The following is a 27956-nucleotide window of genomic DNA, read 5'->3' on the forward strand; positions in this document are numbered from 1 at the left end:
AGTGTGTTTGGTCTATAGATTTCTTAGCTGATCAGAATGCTTACTGGAAAAGAGGGTCTAGAATTCCATTCCAGTTAAGTTATAGTGGGGAGTGCTTTCTGGAATAGGGAATCCTACCTGTCTCTGTCTTTTAAAAATCATTCTAAAGTAATAAAGGTGTTTCAGTGCCAAAGCTACACTTTGTGATCCTGTTTGTTCTTTGCTGTCTTAGCCTTTGTCTCCCTTTTGTTCTGGGAGCTTTTCACTGTTATCCCCTTTGATGCTTGCTCAGAAATGTTCCTTCAGGTTTTTCTCTTTATCTAATTCAATTTCTGTCTCATTTTTCTGATTCTTCTCATAGTTACAGAACATACAGACATGGCTGTTGTCTGTGGGAATGAAGGAAGGCTTTTGCCTGTGTGCCTGGTGCAGTGTCTCACACAGAGCCAACTCTAAAACATTTTTCGGAATCCGAAGGGGACATTCTTTGTCTTTGATCTGTTGAAACAAAACTTGTAAAGATACTACAAATTAGCATTAATGTCTTTACTGCTACTAAAGAGCCTTTGATACAGTTTGCATGGTACAGTAACCAAAAGTATCCAGCTCAGGTGCAATAGGAAAGCATCGGTAGTCCTATCCACCTGATTACCTTGGTTGTCCCTAACAGTGAAGTTGGGGTTGTTAGCAGCCTCAGGAGCCAAGCTGTAGTGGAAGTGCTGACCGTTGTGTGGGTCATCTTGGTCCACTGCACTCACTGTCTGGATCAGCTGTGGGAGTGAAATGAATTCATGTGCATCAGAGTCAAAAGAAAAATCATCAGGGCCCAGTGAGACCCTAAACCCCGGAATCCCACAGTGTATTGTTTTTCCTAATGAGAAGGACATCCTGAGACTTACCTGGAAAGTATCTGTGCCATCACCCAACTCAGGCTTGAATTTGGTCTTCATTGTTGGGCCTGAGTATACTGATAGGTACGTGGTGAATTTTACCTGAGTATGGTCCAGGGCTAAGCATCAACATAACCAATTCTCACACCAATACCATTGTTAAGCAATCTAAATAGAAGACGGGCTAAAAGAACTATGGGATGCCACAGGGTCCTGCTTGTCTCCCAGTATTTCATTCTCCCACTTCACCTACTTAACCTCATCATTTGGGTTAATGTTTCAGGGTCTATTTGTTATCTTTGAGAAACCCCTATTTAAAAATGACCAATACGTAGAAGAGAAGTAGACACATCAATATCTGTGTCAGGTTAATGGAATACAGATGGAAGGGGATAGGTCACAGGGCTGTTGTTTTTTGTTGCCTGGAAGGAGCATTAGGAATGGTGTACAGCCCAAGACCTACAGTGGGAAATATGGAACAAACTAGAGTCAGAAGCAGAGCTTAGGGGGTGGTGAGGAGAACAAAAGAAAGGATGGCTTTCTTTGGAGGTCTTTGGCCCAAGCTTTGCCTTTTCCACAGTGCTGTTCAAAGTAGTAGTTTGCCATGAGGGTTATGAAGGCCACGATATAAAAGCTGTTGAAGGTGGACCTTGGTGGCTCGTGGGTGAAGTATCCCAACTGTTGATTTTGGCTCAGGTCATAGTGTTAGGGTTGTGAGATAGGAGCCCCGTTTTGGGCTCTGTGCTGAGTATGGAGCCTGCTTAAGATTCTCTCTCCTTTTCTGCCCCACCCCTGTGTGCGCATGTGCTATCTCAAAAAAAAAAAAAAAAAACTGCTAAAGAAAGTAGTGCAATATACACAATTGAAAAATTAGCTGGCCAGCTGGGAAGGATATGAAAAGAGTTGAGAGGGTGCTCACCTTCCTCTATATTTCCTCCTCTACCAACCAATAGCACAGACACCTCCTACCCCTCTTGGGCCTGACCCTGTAGACTTGACATTCCTGCTGTTAAAAGCAGGGTAGAACCCAGAACATCAAGGTTCAGTTGGAGGGCGGGTAGGCTAGCTTAGTTTTTATTTTTTCATTTGTAAATTAGGAGAGGTAATGCTACCCCTCAGTATACTGAACATTAAATAACAGAGAGGGAGGCTCTCAGTCAGGGAGTGTCTGGTGGTGGACACTGTTGTTGCTCAGATCCCCCTTCAGTAAAGGGCTTGATGCCTCAGCCTTTACTTGTCTCTTTGAGGACTGCCTCATTTGCTGAGAGTCACCTAGCCACATTTACCACATCCTTCCAGGGCAACCCACATCCAGTGACTGATGAAATAGTAAAAGGCCCAGGCATCCCATCTCAACTTGCAAAAACTCTAATTTGAGAACTCTCTGAAGTCACCCACGGCTTGTTAATGGGTCTGCGTCATAGCTGGACTGCTCATATTGCTTTGTCCTGCAAAAGTCCTCTTCTACAGGCATTGGGTCCCAAGGGCATTCCTCAATAAACATCTTATACCAGAACTCCACTTCTGGGTATGTCTTCTGGTGAGCCTAACTGGCACCTGGCCTCTGTTGAATCTAAAAGTTGGGAAAATGGAGTTGTATAAAGGAGAGGGGTTGATAGAACACTAAACATGAACTTGCCCCACAGCCTGGTGTCAGTACTGCTTACACATGAGGGCCACCTTACCACCCCACTACCCTATCCCTGCTGGGACAGATCTATACTTTCCATCTTGCCTACAGTGCCAGACACATAAAGACAAAACATATTTCTTGATGAATGTTATAAATAGGTGATAATGTATAAGTCGGCAAACATAGCTGGGGAAGTCATTTCGGAATATCTGACCTGTGAAATCATATACATATTGGTGAGGTGGGGGCTTGAGGCATAGGACTGGTCAGTTATAGGGCTTATAAAGAATGAGCACAGACACTGCCTTGCTGCCTTAGTTTCTGGGGTCTGAATTTTTTTGATGGCAAATTTGGTTGTTGGGAATACAGTGGCCTGCTTTCCTGCTGTCCACTCTCCTGGCAAGTCAGATTTTATTCTCAGTCCCATTTGCCATGCAATATTTTGCTCAACTGGTTTCATTGTGCCTTCAGCCATTGCTAGGATATGTCTTTTTTCTTTATGGGCCTCCTTCATGGCTTCTTGCTAGGAGGAGAGCACATATCCTGACTTGACAGACACACAGCTGACAACAGTATCTGACACATCTAACGCAAGGAGGCCTGATGCGTTATAAACCAGGTGTGCCTACTGAGCAGTGTGCTTTTGAAAATGTTTGAAACATGTCCCAGAGCCAAACTCAAGGGGTAGGGTTTTTAGTATCTTGGGCTAAAGATGATAAATATGACAGACTTGTGGCGCATGACCTGAACTTTAAGTCACAAACTGTGCTTCAAAGGACTGTCATTAGAAGATGTATTTAAAAAAAAAAAAAAAAAAAGAAGATGTATTTAGAGGGGTGTTTGGGTGGCTCAGTCAGTTGAGCGTTCAATTGGCTCTTGGGTTCCTGAGACTGAGTCCTGTGTTGGGTTCTGTGCTCAGTGCAGTCTGCTTGTCCCTTCCCCAACCAACCCCCCCGCCCACTCTGCTTGTGCCTGTCTCTTTCTCTCAAATGAATAAATAAAAAAGAAAGATGTATTTAGAAATACAGAACAGAAATGTAGAACAGGAGACGTGTGTTTGTGCTCCAAAAATAAGAGAGGTGATTAGGGGCACCTGGGTGGCTCAGTTGGTTGAGTGTCTGACTCTTGGTGTCGGCCCCAGTCATGATCTTGGGGTTGTGAGATTGAGCCCTGAGTTGGGCTTCTGGCTCGGCAGGGAGTCAGCTTGAGATGCTCTCTTTCCCTCTCCCTCTCTTCTCACTCATGCCTGTGTGCGTGCTCTCTCTCTCTAAATAATAAATAAAATCTTTTAAAAACGCAGGGTGCCTGGGTGCCTCAGTCTGTTAAATGTCTGTCTTTGGCTCAGATCATGATCCCCGGGTCCTGGCATATAGCCCTGCATTGGGCTCCCTGCTCAGCGGGGAGCCTGTTTCTCCCTCTCCCTGACCAACTGCCCCCTGCCCCCCACCTCATGTTCTCTCTCATCTCTCTCCTTTTCTCAAATAAAATAAAATAAAATAAAAACTTGAAAAAAATAAAATCTCCAAGAGAGGTAAAGTGCTATTGACCTGTCAGAATGCAACTTCTATTCTGAAGATGTTTAGGAAAGTAAGTGCTTCATTTCCTGGAGGAGAGGAAGTTTGATTAATGTGCTGCTTATCACCTTCTTTATCATGCAGATTAATAATTAGCTCTGTCATATATATTTGTTTTAATGAAGTCTTATAAAACACAATTTTATGTTATTCTTTATATAATAAATATGAAATTTTTTTCTAATATAAAAGAGAAATTATTGAAAGAAAGGTCCAAACACCCTCACTCAGAACTCAGCTACCATTGGGGTGCCTGGGTGGTTCTGTTGGTTAAACATCTGCCTTTGATCCCAGGATCCTGGGATTGAGCCTCACATTGCTCAGCAGGGAGTCTGCTCTCCACCACCCCCTGCTTGTGTTCTCTCTCACTCTCTTCACACTCAAATGAAAAAAAAAAAAAAAAAACCCTCAACTACCATAACACAGTGACTATTGCTGTTTTTATATCCTGCCCCCACCAGTCTTTGTTCACAAGTAGGCATAATTTTATATAACTGCAAGTATGTACATGTAGTTTTTATACCTTCTTTCTTATAATAACACAGATCATTTCTTACACAGTAAAGTCAGCATTGTAACTTTTATTAGCTATATAATGTTTTAGGTCTTCCTAGAAATTCAATAGATGTGGAAGTAGAATTGTCCCAGGCTTGCTGAAAAAATTTTTTAGGAGTGTTATAGACCATTGCACTGAGTTTCAAGAATCAGTAGATGAGATGATTTAGATCAGAATCATTATAGGACTTTTTTTTTTTCTTTCTGTGGCTGATGTGAATCACTACTTCTTTTGACCAAGTTAGCATGGTGAAGATGTGTTAATCTTTGCTGAGTACAGGATGCTAGTATAACGTTTGGTTGTATTAACTAGTCTCTTTGCAGCAAGATGTCATGTTCAGAGAAGTGAAAGCAAAATCTACCTGAATTACCAAAGCACGAGTCCTTGCGTTATAGATATACACTGCATAGACTCATAATTTCCAGATTAAACCTATCCTGACCCATTTGCCTTAGCACCAGAATCAATAGGACCACAGAGTATCCTTTGGGGGAAGAAATTAGGACTGTGAGGGGATCTGTTGGGTCATAGGTAGAGAAGAAAGCATCTTACAAAAGCAGGAGCAGAAACAAGACAAGGCTTATACTCTGATGTGTGGAAGAGTAGATACAGGGTAGGCAGCAGCCCAGAGTATGCATGGCCACTCCAGGCAGAGTTCTGAATGTTTCTCAGTTACACCACTTGGAATTTGATCAACCACATTATTCATTTACATTTAAGAGCATACTTGAAAACATGTACAGATATGTCTCTGCATATTATAGAACTGTGGTTGTTTCAAATTAGTAGAATATTTTTCCTTCAGATTCCTTTTCTATTAAAATTGACCTGATACGAGCAACATTAGGAAATGTGTTTTAATTGAGGAAGGAGTGAGTAAGTATTCTGGGTAACAAAGCATTCTGAGAATAGGATAAGCAGTCCTTAAACAAGTTACCTGTTGTCAGAAGTTAAGAAAAGGAGGTGGGAAGATATAAAAAATAAACATTCCCTACTGCAAGTATTTTTAGGTATTAGTGCTGAACTGAGGAAAAGAGAAGAGTTTTCTGATCTTCATGGTCCCTCACTCCCAGGACCCAGAGCACATATTCCTGCAGTTGGTACTGTAGATGTGTAGATAACTTCAGGTTAGCCTGTGAATGAAGCTACCACCAAAGCATTGTTGAGATTATAAAATGTAATGGGGGCTCCCCATGGTTGTCCTAACAAATAAACTGTTGCAACATGCCACACAAAAATCAGGGAGTCTTTCATGAACTGTTAGTTTCTGAAGTCTAAACTTCTTTGATGGCAAATTTGGTTATCTGTAGCAGTCATTTCTGAATGTTGGAGGTTAACCAATGTGTACACCTCCGGACTGCCTTACCTGCCCGGCTTTGGCATTTTCACACACAAAAGCTTCATAGAATCTGGGGAATTCTGGAGCATTGTCATTCACATCTAAGACTTTGATTGTGACGGAAACACTTCCAACCTGGGAAGGATTGTCTAAAGAGAACACAGAGAAAACCAAAGGTGAGGGTTCAGTGGTACAAGAAAGCGGTTCTTTGCTGGAATAGGTATTTACCTTGTCACTTTGGTTTTTTAAAGGAATGGATAAAGAACACAAAAATGGCAAGAGAAACGGGATGCATGTGCTGCCTGGTAAGAGTGCAGTCAAATAACACAAGGCGCATGTGCAGAATGAGGTGTGTGTCAGGGTGTGATGTCAGGAGGATGAGGCGAGTATGACTTGGGAGGGGGCAGGTATCACAAAATGCATCTTCAAAAGAGGTTTTGAATCTCTCACTTGGCTCACACTTCAGGTTCTGAAATTAAAGATAGGTCAGTTCTGTATTCTGGGCTTGAAAACAGCCCATTTCTAGTTGGATGCATACTGTGTGGCATTGCTTGGCTTTATTCCTGTGGAATAATCAGTTCTTTGAATTATATTTCAGAAGGTTTCAAGTTATTCACAGGAATACAGGTAACACTGCACATTTATTTTTGCCTAGGGACTAAGAAGATATTATGGGATCAGACACACACCCAGTCTTTATCTTTGGCTCAGGCAGAAGTTACTCATAGTCACTCATGGGGAAATGTGTCTTTTGGTCTGTCTTTTGTTTGGCATTGCCATACAAGGACAATTTCACAGCCCCTGGAGGGCCCCTCCTGTCCTTTTTTGTTTTGGCCACATCCCAAGAAGATAAAATAGAAATTGTAAGACACAGAAATTATTCCTAGTAAATAATTTTATAAAATCTCAGAATGCCTTATTCTTCTGATTTATTTTTTCTTTATATATCTTTTCTTTCCCAGAAATATCTATGCTCTCCTATGTTTTCCCCTTAAATATTTCTATTGCCTGGTTACCAAAGTGCTGACCTATTTAATTTTTTTCTGTTATGACTGTGGTACTTGTTTATGGAAGGAATAATGAAAATCCTCCAAAAATGTCAAGGTATATATGATCCCCAAACCTACCACCAGAGATATCAATTATATATGTACTATTTCATATATCCAAAAATATGGGACACACACACACACACACACACACACGCATTGCAATTAAGCAAAATTAAAAAGTTGGATTTAAAACTTTAATATTTTAGGGCAGTATCATCCTGTATCATTGAAATACACTTCGAAAACATGTATATTAATATCTGCTTGATAGTCTCATTTTATTGTATGGTTGTAACAATTTACTTAGGCAGATCCCTATTATTAGACATTTAGGTAATTCCCATTTTTCCCCCTATGTAAAAATTGCACTGCAGTAAACATTTTGATACATAGATCTTTGTTGACATCTATGATTATTTCCTTAAGATAGTTATTAGAAGCAGGGTTCTTGAGAAGAAGAGTATGAATAAATATATTGGAGAATCTTAATACAAAAGCTTAATTGCCCAGTTGCCCTCCTGAATGACTGTACATAGTTGTGCCAGTACATTGGGGTCTGCATTTCCCTGAACCCTTACCATCACTGTTATGAAAAACTGAATGTAGTAGTGAGTAATCTAATTTTTGTGCAGTTTATAATAAATATGTTATCTAGTTTTTAGTAGTTTTCCATTCTATTTTTAAGTTTATGTTCATAAATCTTTTTAGTGTAAGATGTCTCAAATTTTTGTATTCATGTTTGTGTGTATGCATGTGTGTGGTGAGGGTGATGTAAGTGCTTTCTTTCATCCAGCAATAATGTCCTATACAGAATGGGTCTCTCCCCCACATTTGACACTTTGGCATGCAGATTATTTAAGCTGAAGGCACTTGAGCCCCTGAGGGTTCAAGAGAAACTTCCGTCATTCCCTTAACCCACACAGAAGAATCTAGATTGTTTTTTTTCCCCTCCCCAAAATAAGAGTTATTAACAGGAAAATTTTATCTGAGTGGACTCATCTGTATGGTAGGGCAAACCTCTGATTTTTTTTTTAAGATTTTATTTATTTATTCATGAGACACAGAGAGAGAGAGAGAGAGAGAGAGAGAGAGAGAGGCAGAGACACAGGCAGAGACAGAAGCAGGCTCCATGCAGGGAGCCCGACGTGGGACTCGATCCCGGGTCTCTAGGATCATGCCCTGGGCTGAAGGTGGCACCAAGCCGCTGAGCCAACTGGGATGCCCCAAACCTCTGATTATCAAACATCTGCTCTTACTGTCCTGTGAAATGCATTTCTGCCCTTGGAAACTCCCAAACTCCTACCCCCTCCTTCATAGTTCAGCCTGACATGTATATCTCATTTTGCCTATCTTTGGAATTTTTATGTCCGTGTGAATTCCCCATATGTATGCATGTTAGATTTGCTTTTCTTTTGTTAATCTGTCTCATGTCAATTTGATTCTTAGTTCAGCTAGAAGGACCCTTGGAGGGGACAGGAGTTCTTGCTCCTTGACAATACTATTTGTGTATTCCCAATCTTATTAAAGATTGAAAACCTCTTATTTCTCAGGAATTGTCCCTTTCTTCATATAGAAGTCTAGCACCTTGATTTAAAGGTGCTATTTTTTGGTGCTGTTTTTGCAGTGTTTTTTTTTTTTTTTTTTAATCTCTAGCACAGAACTAGGTATATAGGAGTTGGTAAGTATTTGAACTAAATACATTCACTCACTTGCATAAACCATAATCTATGTTTCTTCCCATAAAGAATATAATAGCTCTAGAAACTTCCACAGTCTACAATGCTTATATTTTGTCACATGACAGAGACCAATTTATTGTGTTACTTACTCATTTCCATAGCAAGGACAGTGATATTATGCCAAGAAAACTCCTCCCGATCAAGGGGTCTTGCAGTCATCAGGGCACCTGTTGTAATGTCCACATAGAAGAATCTTCCAGGGTCACTGCTTCTGTCTATGGAATATCTGCAGAAACACAGATTAAGTACACTGTCTTATTTGAATAACTGTACCACGGCATATTACATGAGAGAACTGAGTGCATACTACGTGAAACATGGCTCAGCTTGTTCTGAGTTAAGGACACTTGGAAGACCACATTTGCTGTTTTATCATGTCCAGAAACAGTCCCCCAATAAAAACCCTCTAAAAAACACGAACACAAACTATTACTGCTTGAATTTCCTCATTCATAAAATGAAATAAAACGGTGCCAAATCCTTGGGGAAGTTTTAAACCAATTAAAGATGAATTCCAGCTGTTTACAGCTTAATACTGCCCTGAGGCTTTTGGGATATTCTGAATATCAACCCCTACATGTCTTAGTTCAAAACAACTTGTAGGGCAGCCCAGGTGGCTCAGCGGTTTAGCGCCGCCTTCAGCCCAGGGTGTGATCCTGGAGACCCGGGATCGAGTCCCACATCAGGCTCCCTGCTTGGAGCCTGCTTCTCCCTGTGCTTGTGTCTCTGCCTCTCTCTCTCTGTGTTTCTCTCATGAATAAATAAATAAAATCTTAAAAAAACAAAAACACGTATTTCTTTAAATTTTGAAATGTTAGATTGGAAATGGAAAAGGTATATAGTTCGGTGGTTCCGATCCCTGTAATTCATATCACCTATTGAGAAGGAAAGATTTCCATCGGGTTCTTTGTAAATGTGCTAATGACTGACCTGCTGGCAGACAATAATGGTATTTATTAGCTAAAGAGTCCTTTTATCCATGGAATATTTTTAGCAGGATGAACCAGGTTTGACTAGGTTGCTTAATGTAAATAAACTTGGAATTTATGAATTTATGGGGTACAGCTTGCTGGAAAATACCATGTGAGCCATGTAATTAATGGAGTATAAAAAGCAGATGTTCCATAACCAGAATGGCTCCTTTTTTTTGTTCAGGCGGTGTCCTTCACTGCTTGTATCTTTCATGTTCAGTATGGTCCAACATGCATCCTTACACAGGAAAAGAAGGATATTTACCTGATGGTTTTAGATCTCTCCAGGGACAGAATGCTTGCCTCATACTTTGCTGTTGTCTCTATCCTTTGAGTTATTATTTTTTTGGGCACTGGGTAAGAGCCAGAATTCCTGTTGAATCTAATTTGGCAGTCTAACTCTCTGTGTTCTCTCACCTGGTCCCCATTTTGGGAGATTCAGTAAGTGTGGAGGGAGATTCAGGCATCTGTATGTTTAAAATCCTCCATGGTATGTAGCCATGATTGAGAACCATTCTTGAGAATCTGTGTAGTTCTTAGTTGCCATTTGTGGAATACCAGATGTTTTATAGCTTCTTTTTAAAATTGTTATAAAATCTCTAAGAGGTAGATATTATCTCAGTGAGCAGAAAAGAAAACTAAGAGAAGTCACTTTTGTACAGTTAAACAGCTAATAATTTGCAGGGGTAACATATATGTTTATATACGTGCATATAAAACTACTATAACATATTGGGTTCAAAATTCTATTTAATGTTGTCAGGGATTGCAGCCTATATGTTGTTGAAACTAGGAAACTGCCATTTTGATGGGAGTACGAAGTTTCTTTAGTGCATTTTTTAAATTGCAGGTTATGAAATCAATATGGTAGGTTATGACTAGTGTTGAAAGAAAATGAAATGGAACATATGCATGCCAGACTGTCACATGCAGTAAGGGTAAATATTGATGGTACCACTTTTGTTTCAAATATGAACAAGTGAGACGCCTGGGTGGCTCAGCGGTTGAACATCTGCCTTTGGCCCAGGGAGTAATCCCAGGAACCAGGATCGAGTACCATATCGGGCTCCTTGCAGGGAGCCTGCTTCTCCCTTGGCCTGTGTCTCTGCCTCTCTCTTTCTGTGTCTCTCATGAATAAATAAAATCTTAAAAAAACCCCAAATATGAACAAGTTTGTAGGTATATATACATATATAAACACAGACACTTATGTAGTATATTCTTATGTGTGTATAATTTGGTAAAATGTTTTGTTCCAAATATGTTTTTTTTTTTTTCTGTAGGGATTCGAGTTGGCCTTTCAGAGAGGCGTTAAGGGAAAAGGTGACCAGTAAGGCCTGGAGAAGTGGAATCATCTCAGTTACAATTCTCCACGAGTTGGGAAATTTAAGGAAGAACAGTAGTGCCATTCTCTGCTTGTGACCCATTTTAATAAACACTTACTGTAGCCACACATTGCTCTGAATACTTTACATTATATTGGCTCATGTAACAGGGTAGGTTCCGTTATCTTGGTTTTATAGGTAAAGAGACTGAGTCCTGGATTGGTTATGTCATTTCCCAAGATTGGAATCAAGTCTAGGCAGGTTGGTTTCAAGTTCCTACTCCTAACTGCCACTCCATGCTGTTTTATTGCATATGGAACGAATGCAATTGTTGAAGGAAACAAAGCCTTATCTCTTCTTGAAATTGACTAAGCCATGATGACAAACCATTGACTTCTTAGTAAAGAACAAAATTAATTTAAAATTAATTGGAGCATTCTTTCCTAGGCATAATTAGTGATTTAGTTTTAAAGTTCACTGGCTATTTTAAAAGTTGAATTTATCTTTGGAAAAAAATACGGTCTTTTCTTTCAGCCAGCCATTCAGCCCAAGGAGCTATAATCCTGATGGCAGCTCTCCAAGCTGTAGGCATGGTGTGGAGGGGAGAGGCAGCCCCTAGCCTCTATGATGAAGCAGCTTTCTACACTCAGACATACAGTGCCATAGCACGTGTCGCAGATGGTATGGGAGGTGGGACTAACCAACAGAACCCATGACAGTACTGCCTGCTGACACACCGAGAGGAAACACTGCAAGCTTGCCTTAGAGAAGCCTTCCTGATCTCGTTGGAACCCCCTTCCAATTTCCCACATCAGAAGTTACTGAACTGAGGCAGTAGAGGCATTCGCTACTCTGAGTGGGACGCTGGGCCATTTTCAGGAGGCAGGAGAACAAATTAAAGGTGTAGATGCAGATGGAAAATGAGGAAATTGGGACATACTAGTGAATTATGTAGGTGGTTTTCCTTTCTCTAACCATAATACTCCCACCAATTATGGGCAGAATAGGTATAATATTCACATACAGAACTGCCTTCAGTGAACAAAAGCTAGTGTTTGTTGGGCTCCCTGCTTACTTGCTTGGCTGAGGACATACTCTGAATTTGTGAGCAATTTGAAGGTGGGGCGTCATCGGCAGGCTTTCTAAATCCACACACACATACTCTGGGAGGGCAGGCTGTTTCCATACCAGCAGAAGCCTATTTCAGGTGCCAAATGATTCCATTTCCTGCTTGCCAGAAGTGCCTTGGGCATTTATTAAAAATTTAGGAGATCCTAAATTGTTTAGGAGATACTAAACATGGTATTTTTCAGGTAATATGTAACTAAATCTGGAGATTTGGTTTTGGGATTTACTAGTAAATCATGACCAGTTTATATGCCTGAGCATGCCATAAAGTTTCTACAAAGGAGATTATGAAGGTCCTAATAATTTTTTTAAAAAGTTAAATGGCCTATCCATAACATTTTAACCTAAGGTGATATATTGATTTTAGGGCAGTTTAATATGTGTTTTCTTTTTAGGAATATAAATCTCATTTATTTCTAATAAAAATGCAGAAGATGAATTAGATAGCCAAGCAGCATATAACTTGCAAATTATTTTAAAAGAAAATAACTTTTATAGGAAAAATGAGGATAAAATGAGCAATTTGGGGAAAGATAACAGGACAGTAATTTCCAAATGGATTTATTAAATGATAGCCAGAGATTTGCCTTTTATGTGCTTTTCCCTCTGAGAATCCAGGACTCCTAATATATATCTGAGTCTAGGGACCATTCTTTATTCCTGTCAGACAGTACAGAGTCAGGACCCCTCTATCTTGGCAATATGAATTCTCCTTTGCAACCAAAAGGCAGAAGGAGAATTATCCCCAGTTCTGATAGGAGGGATTCTTTCCCCCTCTGTCTGAATGATTATCTTGTTCTCTCCAGGCCTGTGACTGTCACCCTGTTCTGGCCAGTTTCTCTCTCAGGCCTTAGAGTTCTGCCCCAGAGTAAGCCCAGGAGACCCTGCTCTCTACCTCTGGCCTATTCACTTGTGGATTCCTCCTGACTGGGATATATTGGAATAGAAAACTTCTCGATTGTGTGCCTCCCTGATGCAGGCCAACTGATGATTTTCAAAGGCCAGTCATCTGAAGCAGTATTTTCTGTTAGCCAGACAGGATTCTTTAATTTTGTGTGCCTCATTTTGCTCCATGGCAGGAGTGGATGTAGGCTTGTTGGTGTCTTGCTTTTATTTGTATGTCTGTCATGAGTTGATGACTTCAGTCTTGTATACTGCACATACACACTAGGGGTGTGTGTATGTGTGTATGTGTTTTCTGACTGCATTCAGTCTCTTTTGCTTGTCACTTAGCAGTGTAACTCCTAACAACTGTATTCCCAGTGCTTACCATGTGGTAATCCAGATTCAGAATCGGGAAAGAAGATGTAGAAGTATATACTGGATACTTGATTGACTGTTTTAGAAATGGACTCTAAGTTTTTCGAGCTTATGCCTGTTTTGTTTCTCTCCCTCCATAAAATTTTCCCCACAGTATCTTTTCCAACATGAACAGATGAACTAATTGATCAGAAGATATAAATATATTTTTCTTGGCTTCTGAAAATATGAATTTATAGAATCTGTTTCATTTATGTTACGGTTGTTTTGGGGATAATATGGTTTTACTAACTTCTTCCCTCCTATTATACATTTTAAAAGCTTAAGGTTGAAATATCATTTCTATAAAGTTGATGTAATTCATACTAGAAAGATTAGTTGACTTCTAAAAATCAAATATCAGAATTCAAACAAAATCATTTTAGCCATTTTAATGCCTGCAAATGTAAAATGTTTACTAGTTGGTTAGATGAAGCAGATTTTCCCCAGTAAAGTTATTCTCAGGAGAGAAGCATCCTTGTTAAACTGAAGAAGCATGTATTCATTAAATACAAAGTAGCGCTAGGTAAGGGAAGTATCCAATAGAAAAGGCATTTGATAAATTGGGGTGCATTTAAAATGTGTTATCTGTACTAAAGCCCCAGATCCATTTTTGCCATTTGGCTTTCAACAATTAATATGACAGATGGCCCCCAAACAGCCTTGGAATCCTGATCTTTTGTGTCAAGCTTCAGAGGTTTGGCAGTTGCTCTGGAAGGTTGAGGTGTCAACCTATCAGCGGTTTGCACTTTGGCTCCAGAGTTGATAGAAGGAAATAGCCATGGCTGTAAGAGCAGCTCTCCTCCCTGCCTTGTTGGGGAAGCATCTTGATTGGAATCTTTAACTACAAAACACCATTTGGAGAGATTATTATGTAGGCTTGAAATAGAAAGCTCTATCTAGCCATTCTACAAGGCACTGAAGCCATTGACAGCAGGAATAGTTTCTATGTTCTTTTGTAGTATATGGAAATATATATATATATATAGTAGAGAAATCAAAGGTTCATAGGAATTGAAAAAATGTGCAGTGATCACTTTTGTATTCATTAATAAGATTTGAAGGTGGTTCTGTTTTGTTTTAAGTAGACTTCATGCCCAAGTGTGGAGCCCATTGTGGGGCTTGAACTCACAATCCTGAGCTGAGACCAAGAGTTGGACGCTTAACTGACTGAGCCACCCAGGCGCCCCAGGATTTGACAGTTTTTAACTTTTTTGTGCTATGTGTCTGTATGTGCTTTATCGAATTGGGGATGTTTTGATCCTCCCATCCCTTCCCCCTCCTGGGATATTTGGCAATATGTGGGGACATTTTAAGTTGTTACAACTCAGGGAGTGCTACTGGCATTTAGTGGGTTGAGGCCAGAGATGCTGTTAAACATTGTACGATGCACAGGGCAGCCTGTCCCAACAAAGAATCCATCCTAGAATATCAATAGGGCTATGATTAAACGTAAGGTAGGGGTGTGTGTGTGCATGTGTGTGGTGTGTGTGTGTGTGTGTGTGTGTGTGTGTATGTGAGTATGCATGTGTTTTTTGCTGAACCAATTGGCAGTAAGTTGCAGACATGATACATTACTTCTAAATAACATGAAAAAGCCATAATATTTAAACAAGAAGAACTAAAAAGGAGAGTCTTCAGAGATGGAAGAAGCAAAGGGAAAAAGTGCTAGAAAATTAGATACCAGGGGAGGGAAGATTCTGAGGCATAAGAAAGGTGAAATCTATGGAAAAACCTGATTGAGTTGTTGGTCACATCTGGGTCCTTGGCAGAAATGATCTGTATGGTTGTTCCAATCGCTACATCCTCCGGAACCTCCACAAAATAAAAGCCTGGTTCAAAGATGGGGGGCTCATCCACATCTTCCACGCTGATGTGCACTGTTGTTGTGTCCTGAAATGGTCCTAGGTTCAGGAAACGCATCTCTAGGTGAGGATTGGCTCCTTCCACTTTTAAGGTGTAACTTTTCTTGCTTTCAAAGCTCAGGGGCTGAAAATTATTGTGACAGGAAAATTGATTAGCCATGAGCATATATATCAAGGTTCTAAAGGGTCACCAATATTGATGGCTGGAAGGTAGACTCCCAACTTCACTAAAATGGTGGGAAAGAGGCAAAGGGAAAAACAAGGAACTTTTCCTTTGTTCCATAGTTGGTCTTTTTTTTTTTTTTTTTTTAAGATTTTATGTATTTATTCATGAGAGACACAAAGAGAGAGAGGCAGAGTCATAGGCAGAAGGAAAAGCAGGCTCCCCATGGGTAGCCCGAATCGGGGCTCAATCCCAGGACCTGATCATGACCTGAGGACCAAAGGCAGACGCTCAACCACTGAGCCACCCAGGTGCCCCAATAGTTCTTGGTCTTAAGGTCATTTTCAACAAATGGAGTAAAGAAGGTAAGGAATGTGGCTGGATACTTGAGAGAGGATGAAGGCAGCCAGTGTACTGGTCAGGAAATCCCATTACTCTGGGCAAGCTCTGCTTTACCTACCTGTTCTTTAGTCAGCTTAATCCCCGTATCATTAAACTGCTTGTTTACCTGAAAAGATGTCATGAGTACTAAGAGCTTGAGTTCAGTTTCAGAATACCTATACAACTGAGGCCTAGTCTTTTCCATCTTCTTTAAAAATAATTCTTTGGTACAAAGGCAATAGTGATTTTTTTCAAGAAACTACCACAAGCACCTTAGAAGGGTTCTCAGAATAATGTGCTAGATTAGTGTTTGTGTATTAAGTTTACCAGAGACACTCTCCTTTAAAAACCTCTTAAAGACCTAATCCAGTGCCTCATTTTCAGTGAAGAGATTGAGACAGAAGGCTGAGAATGTTGGGTTAAGCAGACGTGGCTACATAGTGTCAGAGTAGAAATGCTCTAGATTTTTAAATTCCTCACTCAGAGGTCATCCACAAACCTTTAATTTTGTCTATAAAATTCGATGTTACACATACAAATTTTTTGGTTGTCCCCGCCCCCCCTTTTAAAAATTCTATTCCTACCTTAAGAGTGTTTTATGTCAAAGTAAATACATTTTAGGGTAGAAAGTGAACTTCAATGGTATCTCTTAAGACAATCCATTTATTATTTTTTTTAAACTGACAAAATTTCTAAGTGTTTTGAGCAATAATTACCTCAAAGCATCAACAGAAGGATCATAGAAAGTTAGTCCTTTAAGATAATTACAGTGGTTAGTGAAGCAGTTATTAAAGCTTAAAAGTCACACGTCCACTTGGCAGCAACTTAAAGTTTTCTAACTAAATATTCACTGGCGATTTTTTTCATAAAATATGCTGAATGTCAGCAAATTTTATGTTAGAGGCATGTGTCCATTTAATTAACCGCTTTGCTTTTGAGAAACAAGTAGAAGTTGCTTGCTTTTACTTCATTTTCAAATTCTAACAGAGTTTTTTGTGCTGTTGCTGTTTGGTTATTTGTTTGCATTAGGTACACCCTGCATTATATTCCTTGTTTCGTGGAGTCAGCCATTCCCATTGGAACTAAGCAGCCATTTTACCGACTTCCGTGTCTCCCTAGTTTTTAGTCAAAAGGCAAGGTTTTAGGGGCGCCTAGCTGGTTTAGTCTGTAGAGCATGTGACTCTTAATCTCAGGATTGTGAGTTTGAGCCCCACATAGGGTGTAGAGATTACTTACAAAAAATAAATTAAAAATTAATTGAAAAAAAAAAAAAGCAAGATCTTATTAATAGGGAAATCTGCCACCCAGATTATGATATGCTCGAAGTAATAGTTTCACTGATTTATACTTACTCTCTAAATCTAGACATTCATTGTTTCCTGGTAAATTATATTATGTTCTCTTTAAATTCTTTCTTAAATATGGGTAATCCAAAGTGGGCACTGTTGTTTATGTTAGGCTTGAGCTAGATAAAGTTTGGTTTCCCCTTAATTTTAAGTCATTTTTCTACTTTGGTGTAATTTTGTATTTGTTTTCTTTTTAAAATTAAGGTATAATTTACATACATTAAAATTCATCTTTTTTAGTATATATTTTGCAGGTTTTGACAGATTACATAGTCGTGTTTCCATCATGATGAGATATAGAACATTTCTATCACTGCCATTACCCTTTGCCTTGTGCCCCTTTGTGGTAAGGGGTAGCCAATCACTGACCTATGCTCTGTCCCTAGTATAAGAATGTCATTAGGGGGATCCCTGGGTGGCGCAGCAGTTTAGCGCCTGCCTTTGGCCCAGGGCGCGGTCCTGGAGACCCGGGATCGAGTCCCACGTCAGGCTCCTGGTGCATGGAGCCTGCTTCTCCCTCTGCCTGTGTCTCTTCCTCTCTCTCTCTCTCTCTCTCTCTCTCTCTCTCTCTGTGCGACTATCATAAAAACAAAACAAAAAACAAAACAAAACAAAAAGCAAAACAAAACAAAAAACATTAAAAAAAGAATGTCATTAGGGGGCAGCCCCGGTGGCCCAGCAGTTTAGCACTGCCTTAGGCCTGAGATGTGATCCTGGAGACCTAGGATTGAGTCCCACGTTGGGCTCCCTGCATGGAGCCTACTTCTCCCTCTGCCTGTGTCTCTGCCTCTCTCTCTTTCTGTGTCGTCATGAATAAATAAATAAAATCTTAAAAAAAAAAGGCATGTAAATGGAACCATTCAGTATATTTTTCGTATCTGGTTTCTTTCACCTGGCATGATGCATTTGAAATTCATCCATATTGTTTTGTGAATGAATAGTTCATTCCTTTTTATTGCCAAGTTCTGTTTATTTTATGGGTGTACCACAATTTATTTATCTGTTCTCTACTAGAGGTACATTTGAGTTGTTTCCAGTTTCTTATGGTTATGAATAAAGCTGCCATGAACATCTGTATACAGATTTTTGTGTGAACGTAGGTTTTTATTTAATTTGGGCAAAAATCTAGGAATGGGATTGCAGGATTGTATGATTAAGTATATTTTTAACTTTATAAGAAATTTCCAAACCAATTTTTAAAGTGGCTCTACCATGTTGCATTCCCACCAGCAATGTATGAAAGTTCTAGTTGCTCAATATCCTTGTCATTATTTGATTTCATCAGTTTTTCTGATTTTAGCCATCCTCGTGGGTATGAAGTGGTATCTCATTGGAGTTTGATTTGCATTTATGTATCTTCTTTAAGAGTTCATGTATTCTGTATTCAAATCCTTTATCAGACATATGTTTACAAATATTTTTTAACCAATCTGTAATGACTTAGTAGTGCTTTTGAAGAGAAACTCTTAATTTTGATGAAACCTTATCACTTTTTTTTTTTTAGGAAGGAAAGAACATTCCTTCTTTTTTTTTTTTTAAGATTTTATTTATTTATTAGAGACAGAGAGAGAGAAAGAGAGAGAGAGGCAGAGGGAGAAGCAGACTCCATGTAGGGAGCCTGACATGGGACTTGATCCCGGGACTCCAGGATCACGCTCTGGGCTGAAGGCGGTGCTAAACTGCTAAGCCACCAGGGCTGCCCTTATTTATCACTTTTTAAAAAAAAGATTTATTCATTTGAGGGAGAGAGAGTGAGAGTTCATGAGCAGGGAGGGAAGGGCAGAGGGAGAAGCAGACTTCCTGCTGAGCAGGAAGCCCAATGCAGGGCTCAATCCCAGGACACTAGGATCATGACCTGAGCCAAAGGCAGATGCCCAACTGACTGGGTCACCCATGTGCATTATTTATCACTTTCTTACTGGGATTTTGGTGTTGTATCTAAGAAATCTTTGCTTTATAAGGATCACAAAGATTTTCTTCCATGTTTCCTTCTAGGAATTGTATAGTTTTAGTTTATTACATTTAGGTAAGTATGTAATCCATTTTGAATGTGTTTTTGTGAGGTGTGAAATGGGTTTTTTTGCATATGGATATCCAGTTTTTCAACACTATTTGTTGAAGAGATAAAGTGAGTTTTTAATTATTAAACGTTTTTAAAAAATAAGTTACCTAGTGATGATTACTTAAGATTATTGTCTCCCTCACTTACATAATTTTATTATTTAAAATTGAAAGAATACATTGTCCTAAATACTCTAAGTGTTAAGTTGTTCAAATTGAAATTCGAGTTTAACTTTTTTCTCGTGAAATGTTTTTTTGTACTTACTTTTAACATCAAGAAATTGTTTCCATAGTCATAATAGTAAAGCCAAGAATAGTAATCTCAAAACCTAAGTTCCAAATTCCAGAAATTTCCCAAAATTAGAGCACATTATAACATATAACGAATATATTCTTGAAAATTGAGTCACAAAAAACTGTGGCACAAAATAGTAACACAGCTTCTTTAAGCAGAATTAATTATTCCTTCCTCTGTTCCCATAGCACTTTGTCATACTTACATTATGGTTCTTTTTATTCCGTTTTACAGATGTTTCATTGTTGGTCCCTTTCACCAAACTTAAGGGTAAAGGCTATGAATTAGATTTTTATTCCCCAGTGCCTACCAAGGATCTAAAACCCAAAAGGCAGCAAAAAAATGTTATATTGAGTAGTGTAAAAAAGTTTTTCAGTGCAGGTATTAATAGTACTTGTTGGGTGATAATATATACAGATTTTATGTTACAATATTCAGTGATTTTAAGGTGTGCATCTTTTCATATTTTGGAATTTTGGAAATCCGTTGCTTCTCCAATTAATTGATGGCATCTTAAAATTGCTTTAGGCCCACCAGGAAATAGGATGCATGCATTTCAGTTGAGTTCTGCACATTGTGGATACTACATGTGTTGAACTTCATTGCCTTTTAAAATGTCTTCAGAAAGATTGTACTATGATTTGACATTGAAACAAAAATTGTTGTGTGGGTAGAATGGCATGGAAACAACAGCAGGAAGTAAATCTGCTATTAGTGAAGCACATATGTCTGTGTCAACAAGAGCTTTTTCAAAAACTATAAACTAAGGAAGAAGAAGGCATTGTATCATTTAAATTGCAAGATTTTTTCTTCTTCTTTTTAAAAGTAGTATATAAAATAGTGATGTGATTTACATTTCACAGGCATCTTAGATTTGCTCTTTGTGGACTACCTAAGAGGGAAATGGACTCAAAACAATTGCTTGTTGTATCCTGGGAGATGAAAGACATGCTGAAGATTGGAGTATGGTGTAACAGCATGCTCATCTAGAATAAAGAGCAATTTGAAAAATATGTGTTTCAAGTTATCTTTCAAGCATTTAAGTTAAGAGACTGAAAATCAATTGATTGATTACTTAAAAGCCAAAAAGACCCAAGGTACTGGGTAGTAATCAGTGTGGTTTATGAAGACCCAATTCTATCAATTCAACTTAATTTTTCTTTTTGAAAAAGTATGTGCTTTTTAGATGAATAATAGGGCTTAGGGAAATAAATCAAAAGCCGAACTTCTGTTTCAATTTTATATGACATTATTAATGACAAAGTAGAAGATGGGTGTGGATCAGGCATCTGAGTGAATGTTGTTCCAAAAGTATAGACTGAGCAGTCAATAGCCTCTAAAGTATTTATTATATTTGACTTGTCTATCTCCCAACGTATTGACCTCTTTTTTAATTCCATTTTCTGTCACTTCCTAAATTCAGAAGAGAAATCCAAATGACCTTGGCAAAACTGATGTCTGTTTTGATTAAACATGGATATAGTTTTAGTAATAACAATGAAAGACAGCAGTGTATCTTAGGAGCTTAATCTTTCTTCACATAAGGGAGCTGGAGAAACAACACTTTGAGGTTCCTTTCAAATACAAAATTGTAATAGTTAATGTTTTTAAAAATAAATGGCTTGTAATAAGGTCTAAGCTATATTCTAATAATTTGACATAAATTAGTATTATTTAGAATTATGTTATTTTAAGATACAAGATAAAATTGAAAATATATTGAGAATCCCAAAAGCTCTTTTTCTGATTGCTTAATTGTTTTAAAGAAAATTTTTATGTTAAACAATAATTATCCTAAGCTTTGAGCAAATATTTACCTTATTCACAGTTATCAGTCATGATACGCAATGTATTATTAACTGCTTACTTGGGGCATATCATGCATAGGGGAATGTTCTCAATCCTATATACCAAATTGGTATTATTATTTCTAATCATCTTTTATATTTCTTTTTTTTATCTTTTATATTTCTAACATGTTATTAACTCTCAAGGAATGAGAATAAAATAAGAAACTGTAATATTTAAATTATATTCAGATGTACTTGATGATTGTGAAGTTAATATCAGCATTTTACACTGCTTTGAGGTCATTGTGTGCTGGTTATGAAGATTTCTTGTTGGTGAAATGCTGAATATATCTGTTCTTTTGCTGCATTTGTATATTGCTTAAGTGAATATAGGACAAATGTATGTGAACTCTTCCCTTCAAAAGCAGTGTTAATTAAGCTCTGTGGAACAGCATATAGTAGTTATTAAGCACATTAACTTGTGCCCCATTCTAAGTTATGACCGTTGCTTTCATCAAGATCATTGCACATTAACTTGTGCCCCATTCTAAGTTATGACCGTTGCTTTCGTCAAGATCGTTGGTGATCTTCATGTTCCTAAAGTCTGTGTCAGTTTTCAGGGTTCTTACATGAGCTTCAGCAGCATTTGTCTTCCCTTCTCCTGGAGATGGTTTTTCATGCCTTCCAGAACACCATACTCCCTGGATTTTCCTCCTGTTTCCCTGCTCTCCCCTTCTTAGTCTCCTTTCTTATCCTTGCTCTTCTCTCTGACCTCTTCATGTTGGGGTGCTGCAGGGCTCATTTCACTATCTTCTCTATCTACGCCCAGGCCCTTGGAATTTTCATGTATTTTCTTGTATTTGTTTTAAGATACAACTGCAGGGCAGCCCTGGTGGCGCAGTGGTTTAGCGCTGCCTGCAGCCTGGGGTGTGATCCTGGAGACCTGGGATCGAGTCCCACGTCGGGCTTCCTGCATGGAGCCTGCTTCTCTCTCTGCCTCTCTCTCTCTCTCTCTCTCTCTCTCTCTGCATAAATAAATAAACAAATCTTTAAAAAAAATAGATACAACTGCATCTTAAAGGCTGCATATCATTTATATGCTTACGACTCCCAAATTTTGTATTTCCAGCTTTCTTCCAGAACTCTTCTCCAAACTCCATACTCCTATAGCCAGCAGCGTGACACATCTCCACTTGGGTAACATGTCCAGAACTTAATCCAGGATTTGCCACCACCTGCCACCTTCTCTACCTGCAGACTCTCCCATCTCAGGTACAGGCAGCTCTGTTCTTGTTGCTCAGTTGACTTCTCTCTTTCTTTCACATCCTTATCCAATCTGTTAGGAAATCCTATTGATTCTACTTTCAAAATGTATCTAGATTCTGATCACTTCTCACTATCTCCATTCCTACTACCCTAGACCAAGCCTCTATCATCTACCTAGATTATTGCAGTAGTCTCCCGGCTGGTCTGCATGTTCCCATCCTTGCTCCCCTCTTAACGGGAATTCCTTTCTCAACACAGCCAACACAGTAATTATTTTATAATGAAAGTCCAGTTATGTCATGTATGTTTTATTTTTTTAATTTTTTAAAAAACATTTATTTATTTTATGGAGAGAGAGAGAGTGAGAGCATGAGCAGGGATTGGGAGGGGTATAGGGAAAGGTAGGGAAGCAGACTCCCTGCTGACCATGGAGCCCAATGTGGACTCCATCTCATGACCCTGAGATCATGACCTGAGCCAAAGTCAAGAGTTGGACGCTTAACAGATGGAACCACCCACGTGCTCCCTATTATTTATGTTTTAAAGCCTTCCAGTTCTCCACTTCACTCAGAGGAAGAAGTACTTACAGCAGCCTGAACTTGTTACTTTTCTTCTTTCATCTCCTGCTGGTCTTCCCCTCCACTCAACCTTCTCAGCCTCCATGTTGCTTTTGAAACACACTTGGCAGAGCCCTGTCTTTGGGCCTTGGCACTGGTTGTCCCTTTGCCTGGAACACTTTCCCTCAATATCTCCATGCACATTCCCCTATCTTCTGGGCTGCATGTACAGTTCTCCCTGAAAGTCACTTGTAGGGTACCTCCCAGGGTTGTGCATTGTCAGCCTGCCCAGCTCTGTGCTGTGACTCTATCCACTACATTTTTGTATGAATGTCACTTCTCTGTAAAGCCAACCCCAAGCACCCAGTTTAAATTCAAAGTCATGTTGACTTTTCTAATATCACTTTTGTTCTGTTTTACTCCTCCTCATCCTAGCATGTAACGCTTTCTAGTATATTACTTTGTTGATTTACTTGCTGTTTTTTTTTTTTTTTTAAGATTTTATTTACTTATGAGAGATATAGAAAGAGGCAGAGACAGGAGAAGCAGGCTGCATGCAAGGAGCCCAATGTGGGACTTGATCCCGGGACTCTGGGATCATGCCCTGAGGTGAAGGCAGACACTCAACCACTGAGCCACCCAGGCTTCCAGTTTACTTGCTATTTTGATTGTCTTCCTCCCCTTACTAGAATGTAAGCTCCATGAAAGCAGATGTTTTTGGTTATTTTATTTACTCTTTAACATTAAATGCCTAGAATATAATACCTGGCACATAGGTAGATGCTCAACAAATATTTGTTGAATGAATAATTTAAAATATCTTGGGTTTTTAGATGTATTTAAAATAGAGGAGAAAGAAGATTAAATCAAGGAATTTTTTAATTTCTTCACATGTATTTACTAGGATGTTAAAACTTCAGTGTTTCAAGGTTTTATCTTCCACCCTAATATATCCATATGTGCTTTGTGCCACAGAAAATATTGTTAGCTTATATTCAGAAAACTTGGTGATTTATGAAGCAAAGGAGTTTCAAGTGATACTACCACTCAGCAGTTATGTTTGATAAAGCTTTTCCAAGTCTAATTAGCATCTATGGATCTTCCAGTGGCAATTAAAAAAATCTCTGCATGTTATTTATTGATTCATAAATAATATTATAGCTTGTTTTATTGTTATTTATGGCATATTATGGTAAAAATGAGTGTTATTCAACTGCAAATATTGATCAAGTCATTAACATCATTAGTGAATTAAGCTACTATAGTTTTTTAAGTGGTTAAATAGTGAGCTAGGAGAAAGGACATATTTATATTTTTATCGTGATCTGGTACCCTCTCTGTAAAATGATGACACAGCCAAAGTTACATGTAAGCAAAAGGAATAAGAGTTGTTTTTTTCTTTTAAGAAATGGAAAGAATGTTTATCAGAGGATTTGAAGCTGTATGTATTAATAGCACAACAGCCCTTCCTAACATCTCATATATATTCACAGCCTCCATTAACATGATTTGGAAAGAGGAGTTGGATTACCTTCTTCACAGTTATGATGCCAACTTGGAAATTGGGATCTGTGTTAATGTCAAAGGCATCTGCACCATCTCCATCCACAATGGTATATTTCATCTCTGCGTTGATTCCTTCATCCAAGTCCTTGGCAAACACTCTACCCACGGTGGAGCTAACTGGCGCCGATTCCAGCACACTCATCTGATAATGTTCTATGAAGAAAGGTCAGAACAGGCATTCTTGTAATCTGTTACTATAAAAAATACCACAATATCAAATCATATCAGGCATGCCGGTCAAGACATCTTTCTTGTTCAAGAATTAAAACTTGAGTTTTACAGAGAAACTGAGACCCCAAAAGGCTGAGCAAACAGTATGAAGTCTTATCCTATACTGGTTATTTGATAAGGATGGGCCAAGATAGTTTGACCTAATCCTAAGACTAGAACAAGATAAAAACAAAAATATTTCTTATTTCCATGAATCTACCCTCAGTGTGGAAGGAGTTACCTCGCTTTCCAATCTTTCAGTCCCTCCTAATGGACTGTTGCCTCAAATGTTAATTCTTTCTGAGGAAGAAAAAAGCATTGTGATTGCAAAGTACACATTTATTCTGTTCAAACTTGAGATACCGACATTTTCCTTCGTGGCCAGGCCAGTGTGTGGAGTTTCTACCCCAGTGGCCACCTGCCCAAATTTAACAGTGATCAGTGATCTATGAAGGAGGGACAGCTGCAGAGAGCAAGCTCCCACCAGCTCCATGTGTTGTCCATCAGTGGTGTGTCCTTACCCTTGGCTCTGCTTACTGGAAACCTCTGTTGTTTCTTGTTATCTTTTTTCAGAACAGAATACCCAAATGTTCTCACAAATGTAAGAATCTCAGAGTTGGTAATGTTCTCCTTTTCAGATTCACAATTAAATTTAGTTCCTTTTTGTCTCCACAGAGTTATGTCTTCGCTAACCTTCTCTGGGGCTCAGCTTTTTGACATTCTTCTTCATTTTGTCAATCAAAATGTGACTGACTAAATAACGAAGAAAATCACACAATCACATTTTCAATATGTTCATGGTCTCTTTTATTCTAATACGTATTTCAAGCTATAGGGGAGCCTGGGGTGTGAGGGCTTGAGTTACACAAAGATTTGGGGAGGTTGACAGCACCCAACCAGCTCACAGCACCTCCCTTGCACAGGAGAAGAAATAATGCCTGTTCTTTGCCAGTATGAGTCAGGAAATTGCTAATGTCTGTATTAAAGCTGGCAGGCACTTGGATTTCATGATATCCTTCCATTCTCTACCGAAGTTAATGGATTAGACTTTGCTATTGCAGAACTTTTGGGAAAAACCAGGAAAGCTATTTGTTCTGTGTTTAAATAAGCATTTACATAAAATTTCTACACATGATGCATTATATTAGAAAGAAATAGCCTGAGATCTTGATATTCCATTATATTTGGTTTAAAGGTAACTGAACTTGTTCAATAAAAAAAATAATAGGAGTGTCATTTTGCCAACATCCCATAATCAGTTATGGTAATATTTATAGAAAGGAAGGAAAATTGAATTTTTGAAATGAGCAGTCAGAAGATAATAAGGCAGAGAGTTTATCCAAGATAAGTTTATGAAATAGGTCATTGAAACTTTGTTTTAGCAAACAGATGGGAAAACATTTAATGGTGAGGTGAAGACAATTTTTTATTTTTATTTTTTAAAGATTTTATGTATTTATTCATGAGAGACACAGAGAGAGTCAGAGACACAGGCAGAGGGAGAAGCAGGCTCCCTGCAGGAAGCCCGATCCGGGACTCCAGGATCACGCCCTGAGCCAAAGGCAGACACTCAACTGCTGAGCCACTCAGGCATCCCTAAAGACGATTTTTTAAAAGTCCAAAATAGTTAACAACTTTAGAGGAAACAGAGATAATATGCAAAGAATGCTTTCGGGCAGATTATTTTTATCATTTAGATTTTGTCTTCTGTGCAGCATAGTCCATGCTTTTGTGCTATGTCAGATTGTCCATTATTTTGAAAAAGTGGCAACTCAAAGTGTTTGCTTTGGATTGAATGTTAAGATGTTGGTTTGTGGGGGCAAGACAAAAACCCTGGGTATCATTGTGTTGTGTTATGCTGTTGTAAAGTTGTCATGTTGGGGGTGATAGGACTTTAAGGCAGTTTGTCTAAATCCATATACTTATGAGCTATATAATAACTTGCTTCTTTTGCCCTTTCTGTCTTCATCTAAGATACTGTCAGTGTCAAATTTAAAAAGCCAAATGAGGTAGTTCAAGGATCTTCAAGAATCTATAGTCTACAGTGTGTGCAATGTGAGCCATTCATGAAGCAATAAAGATAGAACCCACAGAAAGTAAGAAACCAGTCCACATGGCATTTCCAAACTGTGCCATGATACATTGCCATTCTGTACCGTAGAACCTATTAACTTAGTAGTGTACTTGGTTGTACCACTTGTGAAATACTTATCTAGTATCTGCCTTTTTGTTTCATGAAATATCATGGGGTCTTTGTTTATACCAGTTGTAAGGGAATATTTGAACTTCCTTCCTGTCTTTACATAGATAAAAGAGATGACTCACTTGGTCAGGTATACTCAAAATATAGCTGTTAACCTGATGGTCTGGCTTGACTCTGTTTTTAGTTTCTTTTCTTTTCTTCTTTTTTTTTTTGACCTGATATTCCTGGTCAAGTCTTTCACCTGGAATTGTGTTTGCTATTTTCATTGCTCCCAACTGCTCCCTTGAGACATCTGATTCTCAAACTCACATCTCCATTCCTGGGCTCCATTCCACAGTATAGCTATCTCCACCTTCCTTAAGGATATTCTATCATTGTTCTGCTGTCACTTTGTCTTCAAATCTGAATTTGTCTTTCTCCTTCCCTGCCATGAGTTCCATTATGTATCCTCTATTTCTATCAGTACTACAATTCTTCTCCCTGTCACCCAGACTTAAAACATCATAGTCATCTTTGACTCCACCCTCTGCTTTGGTTTCTTCAGCCAAGAAATCAGGAGGCAGAAATCCATGTTTTCTGATTTGTCCCACTGCACTCCTTCTGCTGCTACTTAAGTCCTTATCAGTTCAAATCTTGACCATTCTGAAAGCCTCCCTGATGGATTCCCCAGCATCTAGTTTCCACTCCTGCCAACCCATCTTGTACATGGCTATCAGGTTAGCCTTCCTTTATGTTTCTGTCTTGCTCAAAAACTTTTAAGGGACTTCC

At 38.8% G+C, this 27956-nt stretch overlaps 1 protein-coding gene and 1 long non-coding RNA gene across 8 annotated transcripts in view; one reads left to right on the forward strand and one right to left on the reverse strand.

Annotated features, from left to right (window-relative positions):
* CDH20 (cadherin 20) overlaps window positions 1-27956 on the reverse strand; it is a 214910-nt gene that overhangs the window by 20537 nt on the left and 166417 nt on the right. For all 4 annotated transcript variants that reach the window (XM_049112344.1, XM_025422122.3, XM_025422123.3 and 1 more), the window contains exons 6-10: window positions 24741-24928; window positions 15221-15474; window positions 8852-8988; window positions 5999-6120; window positions 632-749 (exon numbers count right to left, since the gene is read on the reverse strand). In XM_049112344.1, coding sequence (XP_048968301.1) covers window positions 632-749; window positions 5999-6120; window positions 8852-8988; window positions 15221-15474; window positions 24741-24928 — 819 coding nt within the window. The remainder of the gene's footprint in view (window positions 1-631; window positions 750-5998; window positions 6121-8851; window positions 8989-15220; window positions 15475-24740; window positions 24929-27956) is intronic.
* LOC112644047 (uncharacterized) overlaps window positions 1-27956 on the forward strand; it is a 71681-nt gene that overhangs the window by 8631 nt on the left and 35094 nt on the right. For 2 of the 4 annotated variants that reach the window (XR_007411934.1, XR_003126092.3), the window contains exons 3-5: window positions 11017-11229; window positions 22516-22658; window positions 24703-24940. This is a non-coding gene — a long non-coding RNA (uncharacterized LOC112644047). Of the gene's footprint in view, window positions 1-11016; window positions 11320-22515; window positions 22659-24702; window positions 27883-27956 lie in introns of those variants that run through there. The other 2 variants (XR_004805724.2, XR_004805726.2) reach the window with 2 other exon arrangements.

Source organism: Canis lupus, chromosome 1, assembly GCF_003254725.2.
Source record: "Canis lupus dingo isolate Sandy chromosome 1, ASM325472v2, whole genome shotgun sequence".
Taxonomy (NCBI): Eukaryota; Metazoa; Chordata; class Mammalia; order Carnivora; family Canidae; genus Canis; species Canis lupus.